The following is an 11,274-nucleotide window of genomic DNA, read 5'->3' on the forward strand; positions in this document are numbered from 1 at the left end:
TATATTATATTATAATATTATATTTATAATTATCTGTGGTAATAAAAGGACCCATTTATGCTATGAAATCTTGTGTAAAAAATTAGACCAGACTTCTTTTAGAAACTGACAATCTCAGGCTCTGTCAAGCGCGACACGCATGGCAACACTGGCGTTTCGTAGTTGCTATAATTGCCAATGCTTAGTAAACTTGCATGTCAATGACCGCTTCAGCATTATGCTGAGCCAGTGTCCGATTCACAACCGCAATGACACATGCTTTCCTAGTGTTGTCTATTTGTACTTAATACTATGTGTCTTGTGTGTGAATAAATGTATTTTCTTTCTTTCTTTCTTTCAATATTGATAATTCTGTATATAGAATATCTGCCGCAGATTTGCATCGAGCCCGAACATGTAGCGTAGCTACACGCACTTGGTAGTGCCTTTTTAAATACGGAATCACTAAAATCAATTCTGAAAGGGAACCGGGAACCGGTGGTAGATTTTTTTTGACATTCATAAGTGCTTTGACTTTGAGTTTGAGTTGATCATCATCATCATCGTCTATCTTGGTCCAGTGCTGGACATAGGTCTCTCCAATTGCACGCCACTGAGCACGATCCTCGGCCACTCTCATCCAGTTACTGCCACCTTGCGGAGATCATCGCTTCACCTGTCTGAGGGCGTCCCACGCAACGCCTGCCGATTCGCGGTCTCCACTCAAGAACTCGTTTACCTACTCACCCGTTTTTTTAACCCCCGACGCAAGAAGAGGGGTGTTATAAGTTTGACCGCTATATGTATGTGTCTGTCTGTCTGTGGCACCGTAGCTCTTAAACAGGTGGACCGATTTGAATGCGGTTTTTTTTTATTGAAAGCAGGTTTTCTAGCGATATGGTTCTTAGACATGTCTTATCAAAATCGGCTGCGCCGTTGCGATATTGAACTTTGAAGTAACAAGTTATCAAACAGCTGGCATACGAGCAGGCGGTCACCTGATGGTAAGTGATCACTGCCGCCCATGGACACCTACAGCGCTATTAGGACTACAGGTGCGTTGCCGGCCTCGTAATAGGCGATACACTGGCCTTTTGAAGGTACCCAAATCATAGCTAGATGGAAAACCCCAGCAGCGAGTCCATTCCATATTGTTTACTCGTTACTCGTTTTCGTTGAGTATCTAATACGTTAATAACACAAGAAAATGATTACTTACTCAAAAAAACAATTTCCGTAATATAGTCCTATTATCTGAAATCGTTTCCGCGAACGAGGGTCGCAGGCGCATGCGCGATGTTTTGATAGATCCGAGGTCAAGGACCGCACGTAGGCAGACGTAGCGACGTCATCAATGACTAAAGGGGGTTAGGCGGGAGGGAGAGGGGTTGTGAGTAAATAAGTTATTTGATAATTTATTGTTTATTTTATAAATCATAGCTAGACTCAGCGTGTTACCAAACAAAAAAAAAACATTTTTAGGCTAACTGTACCTTCATATTACAGAGTAAGTACCTAAGCAACCGAGCTTCTCTCAGTCTAAAACTCGATAGTCGAATTCGAAATCGTTCTAGACGTATGCGAGATACCCGAAATATATAAATATACAAGAATTGGCCGTTTAAAGGTATAAGAAAGATAAGATAAAGGTATGAAGTTCAAGATTAGACTGAGAAATAAATACTGGCGTGTGACGTCGGACACGCCCGAAATAGGGTTCCGTAGCCATTACGAAAATATTAAGTAATATTTTTCTAAGGATTTCGTATTTTGTACGGAATATTCCAAGTTTAGGTATATTTTATTTACTCTTAAACTACTAATTTCCTTGTAAATTTGATGTACTTAATACTATCCTGAATTTTTTCAAATTTTTCCACCCACCGGTTTAGATTTTAGAGGGGGGGGGGGTGATACGCTCGATTTTAATGATAATTTGCACTTTAAAGTTGAATATTTTGCAAAAAAAAAATATTGGCATAGTTTACATATATATCCGTGCAAAATTACAGCTTTCTAGCATTGATAGTCCCTGAGCAAAGCCGCGGACGGACAGACAGACAGACAGACAGACGTAAAGTCTGATTCAATAAATCACATGTAAATATTTAAATGCACCAACCCGGTCTCTACTCGACAGCTTTGAATACAAATCAAACACATCTGGCTTTAGTTGCTAGCTAGAGACAAATCTTTGATTCCTTCGACCTAATTCATAAGTACGAGTACCACATTAACAGACATCGTGAAATTAATACAATAACACAGCTGTTTAGTAACACATGGCTGTCCCAACTGTCACCTTGACACCGTTAACCAATTCGTTTTACAGGCACTTGTCATTCCAGACGCGCACTGTATTGTCAATAGATCATCATTAGCAATAGTTATCATATGTTCATATGTCTGTCTACACATTGTTTATACTTACTATAAATATATCGTGATGTTTTGATCTGTTAACTTAAAGGAATATTCAACAGGTATAAAGAAATTCCCCCTGTAATCCCCCTTGTTTTCTATGGGCGGACGTAAATATTTACGTTCTTATATATATGTCATATATGTCATATGTCGACCGAGTTATCGATTCATGAGTTTCACAAGTCTTTATATACCGCATGCAGTGACTCCCCGAGTTATCGAACAATGTAACTGAGTCATAAGTAGGGGTGACTTAAAAGCAGGGGTGCTTTAAAACTGCGCTTGCCTAAAGCTGAGCATCCACTGCATCGGAATCGAGCCGTAAGGAGCGTATGGATTTGTTGCTTTGTATAGATTTCTATGGTACTGCGTGCACTGGATCGGCATTCTGCCGGAGAACTCTATGCAAAGCAACAAATCCGTCCGCTCATCCGCTTCGTAATTTCCGATTCCAATGCAGTGGACGCGCAGTAGTTCCCCGTACTTTGAAGACTTAAGGAGGCTATTAATGGGTTCGAGAGCCTTCAGGAAAATTTAACGTATTCTTCAGTAAACTACAGTGTGACGTACTTTGCTATACGTTGCCTTAGTTACAATTCAATTCTGAATGTCACTAAAAAACATTGGTTGTGTGAATAAGTAATTCTTTTCCTAAAATATATATATAATTGGCTCTACAATCTTTGCTCCTTATTAATTCCATAACATCTGGCGACCGTGACTTAAAAATAAAACCCGAATATGGATTTGAAACGGAAGCGTACCCAATGTAGGAGAGAATTCACCATCCTTGCCGACAAAATAGAAAAGGCCATTGAAGGCAAAGAAGATACTGCCGGCCAAATTTTTGAGTTATTGTCGGAAACTGCTTCAGAACTCTTTGAGGTAGAAGCGGCAGTAAGGGACCAGTGGTGCGCGGCTGAGGACTTCGACGAAGCTCTTTTTGAAGCAGACCAAGATAAGTCCATGTTATACAAATTACGTTGGCACAAGGTCAAGTCGATGTGCTCTAAAACCCTACCGCGCACAAATAGTGCATCTTCATTATTATCAGCGGAATCGAGTCAGAAGCCCACAACGGGCAAGCAACGTCTGCCTACATTGCCCAAGTTGGAGCTCGTCAAGTTCGATGGCAACATAAAGTCCTGGCTGCAGTTCTGGGGACAATTTAAGAAGATAGACGAAGACGCCCACATTGACGCTTGCGACAAGTTTCAATATCTTCTCCAGTCCATGACCGTGAACAGCGCCGCGCGACAGCTCGTCGAAAGTTACCCACCTTCTGCGGGAAATTATAAAAAGGCAGTCGAAGCTTTAAAGGCTAGATTTGCACGAGATGACGTCCTCATCGAAACGTATGTCAGAGGATTGCTTGCATTGACGCAGAAAAAAGGAGCTGCAAATAATTTAACAGCACTTTACGATAACCTCCAGACGCATCTTCAAGCACTAGAAACACTCGGCGTGACAACTGACAAGTATGCCATCATGCTCTTTCCCATGATCGAGTCTGCTTTGCCGGAAGAAATTCTTCGTGCCTGGCATCGCACTCAACCGGAAACCAGAAATCTGTCCAAATTAATGCTGTTTTTGAGACAAGAAGTGGAGTCGGCGGAAAGAATACAACTAGCAAGGCGAGACTACAATGACGTATCCCTAGTTGAACCCATGCCACCCACCGCCTGCTTCGTAACGGAGTTGAAACAAGACAAGGATGGAAGGAAAAACGGTTCATCATGTGTGTGGTGTGACAAAGATACTCATTCTGCCGTAGAGTGTCATAAGGCGGCTAAGATGACGCTGAAAGAACGTCTAGAGTACATCAAAAGCAAGAAAGCGTGCTCAATTTGCTTAAAAAGCAATCATATTACAAAAAATGTAAGAGTTTTCCCAAATGCCTGTTCTGTCAAAAAAGGCACTTTACAATCATGTGCACAGAATTAGCGGCGAAGAACACCAACGATACTCAGGAAAAACAGCAAGAGCATAGTAACTTGTCATGCCATACAAAGTCTGCATCATCAACAACGTTGCTACAAACTGTTGTCGTGAAGATTGTGCATGACAAGAAAGAGATGCCGATACGAGCTCTTATCGATAGTGGTGCCCAGCGATCGTACATAACAAAGGATTTAGTCAAAAAACTTGGACTGAAATCTACAAAAAAGGAGGTTCTAACACATAGTTTGTTCGGCGGGATCGAGACGAAAAAAGAGACGTGTCATGTGTATGACATTTCCGTCAAAAATCTCGACGAAAATTTTTATATGAATTTATGTGTTTTAGATAAAGATGTAATTTGTAGTTTTTTACCAAAGTTAAAATGTAACGTATTACTTGGGCAACTGCGTCAACGCGGCATCGTACTAAATGACTGTACGGACTCTCCTGACGACGTAAGTTTACTCATTGGTGCTGACTATTCTGGCTCACTTTTTACGACAGACTTTGTACAGCTTGAAAACAATTTGACGGCTATTAAGACGACTATGGGTTGGACTATACAAGGCCCCGTTACGGGAGTTCAAGGTTCCATGACAAACATGACCACTACACTTCATAGCCTAACAAATCTTGACATTTCAGATTTGTGGAGTCTGGAAGCTGTAGGCATTAGGGATCCTGCAGAACAAACACTTAAGTCGACTCGCGATATGGAGGTCATTAAGGCTTTCGAAGAAAATGTCCATATCAACACAGAAGGCAGGTATGAAGTCTGTTTGCCATGGCGAGACGTCCCACGTCCACAAACGAACTACGACCTCGCTAAGAAAAGATTAGATTCTGCTATGAGTCGCCTCAAACATTTAGGTAAGATCGATAATTACGATAAAGTATTCCGTGAATGGTTGCAGTTAAATATAATCGAAGTAGCACCAGATCAGTCTATCCAAGGCCATTACATGGCGCACCACCCGGTCATAAAGGAGTCTAGTTTGACTACTAAGTTACGTCCGGTTTTTGATGCGTCAGCCAAGGATCGGAACGGAATTTCTTTAAATTCGTGTTTAGAAAAAGGTGTCAATCTTCTCGAAAAAATTCCTAATCTTTTGATAAATTTCAGGAGGAGCAAAATTGGTGTGACTGCTGACATAGCGAAGGCATTCCTTCAAATTTCGATTGTCCCGGAAGATCGTGATTATCTGCGGTTTCTATGGTGGTCCACTGATGATGAAGGAAACAGAGCGCTAGTTACTTATCGTCATAGACGAGTTGTATTTGGAGTAACGTCGAGCCCATTTCATCTAGTAGCTACAATCAACCATCACTTGGACAACTGCACAGATAATTTGAAAGAGACAGCGATAAAGTTGAAGAAATCGTTTTACGTGGATAACTGTGTCACAAGCCTTGAATCAGAGGAAGAGCTGGAAAAGTTCATTCGTGAATCGAAAGACGTAATGATGAATGGTATGTTTGATCTACGAGGTTGGATTTCAAGTCCTATAATGGTGGATAATAATGTTGAAAATACCTCGATATTTGGAATGTCAAAACAGATAGCTTACATTGTAGCGTTGATTTCAAAAATATAAGCGAAAAGCTAACGAAACGAACGCTATTGTCAATTGCTCAAAGGGTTTTCGATCCAATAGGTGTTACCTGCCCGACTACAATTGTTCCAAAGATGATAATACAAAAGTCATGGTGTAGAAAACTTACCTGGGACGAAGAATTACCCGAAGAATTGGCTAAAGAATTTAAGAAATGGTTAGACCAAGCTTACCTTATAAATGATTGTATAATTCCCAGGCGTCTTACGCGTGCTCCTATAAAAGAGTGTGAAACCTCTTTGCACGTATTTTGTGATGCAAGTAAGGAAGCTTATTCAGCCTGCATTTACCTGCGAAGTAAACTTGGTGAGCAAGTTAACCTGAGTCTTGTGCTAGCCAAAGCAAGGGTAACGCCGGTGAAGCAAATTACTATCCCGAGACTAGAGTTGATTGCTGCGACGCTGGCTAGTAGACTTGCAGTTACTGCGATCGAATCACTAGCGATAGCGAACTGCTCCGTGTATTATTGGTCAGACTCTAGCGTCGTACTAACTTGGATTAAAGGCGACGGCCCGTGGAGCGTGTTTGTCAATAATCGGGTGAAGGAGATCAAAACCATGACTTCCACCACTGCCTGGAGACATGTACCTGGTCATTTAAATCCCGCAGACTTACCTTCCAGAGGTGTGAACCCTAAAGGTTTCCTCGAAAGTCGTTGGTGGGAAGGCCCGTCGTGGTTGTTGTTAGACGAAGATAGTTGGCCAACTACAGACTTCACTGTCAACTCCACAGCGGTCGAAGACGAACGGAAGAAAACTGGTACCGTTGCGATGCTTATACAAGAAGAATCTATTTTAGACAGGTTCACATATTTCTCAAGTTACATTAAAATTGTCAGAATGATATGCTGGATGTTGCGTTTAAAGAAAAAATCAGTTACCAGAGAATTGACATATGATGAGTTTGAATACGCAGAGAATGTACTCGTAAGGTTGATTCAACAAAAACACAAAGACTGTTTACTTAGCAATAAAAAATTACAAACCTTTATTGACGACAAAAATATATTACGTTTAAACACAAAACTGTCATTGGGAACTGAAAATTACAATTTTAAGTTTCCCATAGTGCTACCAGGCTCAGAGACGATTGTCAGGCGTCTTGTCGAATGGCGTCACATCGAGCTGAAACACGCTGGAACCCAAACGTTGCTCAATAGCCTACGTCAAACCTATTGGATTGTTGGGATTAGAAAATTAATTCGTAACGTCATACATCTATGCATAAGGTGTAAGAGATTTAAAACAAAACGTTGCGAAGCGCCCACTGGCGTATTACCTATAGAACGTATGGAGGCTAACACAGCGTTTCAATTCTCGGGTGTGGATTTGGCGGGCCCTTTAGTTCTTCGCTCTGGAACCAAGGCGTGGATAGTATTGTTTACGTGCGCCACGTACCGTGCAGTACATTTAGAAGTGGTAGAGACATTGTCTACAGGAGATTTTTTGATGGCGTTAAGACGTTTTATCGCACGGCGAGGCAGAATAGAACAGTTGTTTAGCGATAATGCTACTAACTTCCGAGGACTTGACAATGCGTTTGGAACCCTGGATTGGGATGAAATTCAACGATTCTCTTCTATTACCAGAATCAAATGGAATTTCTTGCCTCCGGCTGCGCCGTGGTGGGGAGGGTTCTATGAGAGAATTATTGGTTTTTTGAAACAAATCCTGCGCAGGGTCCTAGGGAAGGCCTCGCTCACACTAGTTGAGTTGCAGACTGTACTCTGTGATTGCGAGGCAGTAATAAACAGCAGGCCCCTCACATATGTAGGCAATCAAAAGGAGCTACAGCCGTTGACACCTGCAATGTTCACCCAGCCACTGCCGTCTCAACCTGTAGCAGATTTGGATGAAGTAGATGGAAACATTTTAAACATGAGACATCGATACTGTCAAAATCTACGACAAGATTTGCGAAAACGATTTAAAGATGAGTATATCAGCGCACTTATACAAAAACGCGACAAAATGAGTCAAGTCCCAATTCAAATAGGTGACATCGTTTTATTGGAGACAGAAAACAAGCGGGTGACGTGGCCACTGGCAGTCATCGAAGACCTGTTTCCTGGCGCCGATGGAGTCGCGCGAGTGGCGCAGGTACGGACCGCGGCTGGAAAGCGTATCAGGCCAGTACAACGACTTTTCCCTTTAGAAATACGAAACGAAGACTCTACTGTTGACACAACTCGAACGGTGACTGATACCAACGACTCGACTGACGTTCCTTACACTCGACCGAGACGAGAAATTAAGTTGCCACAGCACTTGTTCGACTTTGTACTAAATTGAATTTGACTTGGGTAGCCTCCCGGCTTTCCTCGCCCGGGAGTGTGACGTACTTTGCTAATACGTTGCCTTAGTTACAAATCGATTCTGAATGTCACTAAAAAACATTGGTTGTGTGAATAAGTAATTCTTTTCCTAAAATATATATAATTGGCTCTACAATCTTTGCTCCTTATTAATTCCATAACAGCCATGTCTGTCTGTCTGTCTGTCTGTCCGTCTGGCCGTCCGTCCTCGGCTCTGCTCAGGGTCTATCAATGCTAGAAAGCTGTAATGTTGCACGGATATATATGTAAGCTATTTCGACAAAATGGTACAATAAAAAATTTTAAAAAAAATTTTTTAGGATACTCCCATAGACGTAAAGTGGGAGTGTTTTTTTTTCTCATCCAATCCTATAGTGTGCGATATCGTTGGATAGGTATTTTAAAACCAATAGAGGTTTGCTAAGACAATTTTTCGATTTAGTGATTTGTTTGCAAAATATTCAACTTTAAAGTGCAAATTTTCATTTAAATCGAGGTCCCCCCCCCCTCTAAAATCTAAACCGGTGGGTGGAAAAATTTGAAAAAGTTCAGGATCGTAGTAAGTATATCAAACTTTCAAGGTAAACTATAACTGTTAAGTTTGCTTGAGAATTATTAGTAGTTTAAGAGTAAATAGCAGCCAAAGGTATAAAATATACCTAAACTATGGATGATTCCGTATAAATTACGAAATCCTTAGAAACAATATTACTTAATTATGTCGTAATGGCTACGGAACCCTATTTTGGGCGTGTCCGACACGCTCTTGGCCAGTTTTTGTATGAAAGTAAATAAAACGAAAAAAAAACAATCGTCACATTTAACTTCTTTATTGAAAGTGATAACAAGAGAAACATATGTAGCAGTCACCAGCAGCGCCAATATCTGACAGCAAAGCAATATCTGATACGGATCTATTGCCAGGGGCGTTAGGACGTGTTATATATTTTGTCACGCTCCGCCGCAGCAGATATTAATGCAGGTGACTGTAGAAAGGCGAACTTATCCCTTAAGAGGTCCAAAATAAAAGACTGTAACTAATTGTCACGGCGATGGTGATGTGGCCAGTGGCCCATTTTACGAAGCTACATATGTAGGTATCTTACAATTTAGAAGCCGTAGTCTCTTTTCAAGCCGTGGTGGCCTTGTGGTTTGACCTATCGCCTCTCAAGCAGAGGGCCGTGGGTTCAAACCCTGGCTCGCACCTCTGAGTTTTTCAAAATTCATGTGCGGAATTACATTCGCGTGAAGTTCCCAAGCGTCCATTCCCGCGTGGGAACTATGGCCCAAGCCCTCTTGCTCTGAGAGGAGGCCTGTGCCCAGCAGTGGGACGTATATAGGCTGGGATGGAGTTTCATTTCAATAGCGTAACTTGTAGCTCCGTAAAATAGGGCACAGGTGTTTAAGTTAAAAACGCTCGAATATAACTGTCCTTTTCAGCCAGCCAGTGCGTGCGTCCTGCCGTGCTCATTATGCCCAGAACAGTAGCTGCATGCGAGTTGTGTAATTGCACCCGCGGCACACGCAGTTGAACCGGTGCGAGGCGGCTTGCGGCGGTTTGAACCGGTTTGAGCCGGTTCACGGAGAAAGAAGCTGTTAAAATCCCTTGAAGTCCTTGATGTCATTTTTGAACCTCTTAAAGCGAATAGTGCTAGATTGTCAACCATTGAGGTGGTGAGGATGAAATGATTGACGATTACGCGAAGTATGGCATTGAAGCCTGGCTGCAGGCAACAATGCAAACAATTCATGTTTCTTCGTTACATACAAATGAGGTTACGAACCATAAAAAAAAAACCATACCTTTTGTAAACAAATAATTAGGCAGTAAGCAATAAAACTAATTAGTTATTACTGAATTCCCAAGACCCTTCTAACTCCAGCCCTTTCCGGGTTAGGCAGACAATTAAAATTTCCGCCGGCCCAGCATGCCGCGTCAGACCACCGTCAACTCGTCAGTCAGCTATGGTAATGAGCCTAGCATAATTGCGGGCAGTGACGGGGACTCACGCCCTGAATATTTAAACCTTTTCACGTCTAATTTTGTCAGATAAGGCTACGCCTCAGTCAGGCTAAATTGCTTACCCAATTGCCTGATGGAGGGTTATGTTGTGATGCTCTAAGGATGAGCTCTGACTGAGTTTGAAACGCGAGTTGTGTGATGTGATAGTTGGGTTTGTGTTGTGCGGTTTGTGTGTTCTTACAGTGCGAAAGTGGAGGAACTGCATGAAATTATATTGCTCATGAAATTAACCCCGAAAACCTCCATAAAGTAAAATTCGTCGAAATCGTTGCAGCCGTTTTCGAGATCCTCGAAATAAATAAATATCTACTTACACAAGAATTGGTCGTTTATCTTTATTATAAACCATAAATTTAAAGGTAATATTTGCAGCACACGAAATATAATTCATCGCCGTCCCAGATTTGCATAGTTTCGCTATGTATTATGATAATTATTTAATTTATTATCAATGTTTCTGTGTAACTTTGGTATTCTCTATTCAAGCTGGGTTTCGGGCATCTACATAATAAACTAGCTGCGCGATTTCGCTGAGACTCTTACACAAATAGCGGTAATTTATTTGCAAGTCTGTAGAATTTGTAGTTAATTAAAATATGAATGTTTGTTCCTAACAGTCGTTTGTCTGGGTTATTTGCATTTTTACGATCTTTCTTCGCTTTCTTCTTTCTGCTTTGGGATAGAAAAAGATCTCGCATCTGATTAAATTCATAATTAGAATGACACACGTAGATACAGTCACCAGCACTCATATCTAACACAACAGCAAGGCGTGCTAAATATCTGATACGAGTCTATTTCTTGGGTCGGTAGGACATGACGACCAGATGGCCTAGTGGTTAGAGAACCTGACTACGAAGCTTGAGGTCCCGGGTTCGGTTCCCGTGTCGGGGCAGATATTTGTATGAAATATACGAATCTTTGTTCTCGGGTCTTGGGTGTTTACTATGTATTTAAGTATGTATCTATCTAATATTATA

General features: G+C 41.5%; 3 protein-coding genes across 3 annotated transcripts; all 3 read left to right on the forward strand.

Moving 5' to 3' along the window:
- Nucleotides 1–3,061: 3,061 nt before the first annotated feature.
- LOC141440245 (uncharacterized) lies at nt 3,062–5,894 on the forward strand (the record flags this gene model as incomplete). The annotated part of the gene is given in 2 exon segments (XM_074104702.1): nt 3,062–5,214; nt 5,468–5,894. A coding segment is annotated over 1 exon segment (1,203 nt). The 3' UTR covers nt 4,348–5,214; nt 5,468–5,894.
- On the forward strand, nt 4,893–7,085 carry LOC141440185 (uncharacterized). Its single transcript, XM_074104647.1, has 4 exons — nt 4,893–5,814; nt 6,000–6,114; nt 6,157–6,883; nt 7,026–7,085. Exons 1-4 carry the CDS (start codon nt 4,893–4,895, stop codon nt 7,083–7,085), a joined length of 1,824 nt encoding a protein of 607 aa, XP_073960748.1.
- Nucleotides 7,086–7,246: 161 nt separating this feature from the next.
- Nucleotides 7,247–8,248, forward strand: LOC141440186 (uncharacterized). Its single transcript, XM_074104648.1, has one exon. It carries the CDS (start codon nt 7,247–7,249, stop codon nt 8,246–8,248), a length of 1,002 nt encoding a protein of 333 aa, XP_073960749.1.
- The last annotated feature ends 3,026 nt before the right edge of the window (nt 8,249–11,274 follow it).

The sequence above is a fragment of the Choristoneura fumiferana genome, chromosome 22, assembly GCF_025370935.1.
Source record: "Choristoneura fumiferana chromosome 22, NRCan_CFum_1, whole genome shotgun sequence".
NCBI classification, from domain to species: Eukaryota; Metazoa; Arthropoda; class Insecta; order Lepidoptera; family Tortricidae; genus Choristoneura; species Choristoneura fumiferana.

Bases quoted from the DNA above. Each gene is read 5' to 3' on its own strand.
- LOC141440185 (XM_074104647.1), top strand. From the start codon at position 4,893: ATGGGTTGGACTATACAAGGCCCCGTTACGGGAGTTCAAGGTTCCATG. The intron at 5,815-5,999 runs GTATGTTTGATC...TCGATCCAATAG, and splicing joins GAAAGACGTAATGATGAATG to GTGTTACCTGCCCGACTACA. The intron at 6,115-6,156 runs GTTAGACCAAGC...TATAATTCCCAG, and splicing joins GCTAAAGAATTTAAGAAATG to GCGTCTTACGCGTGCTCCTA.
- LOC141440186 (XM_074104648.1), top strand. From the start codon at position 7,247: ATGGAGGCTAACACAGCGTTTCAATTCTCGGGTGTGGATTTGGCGGGC.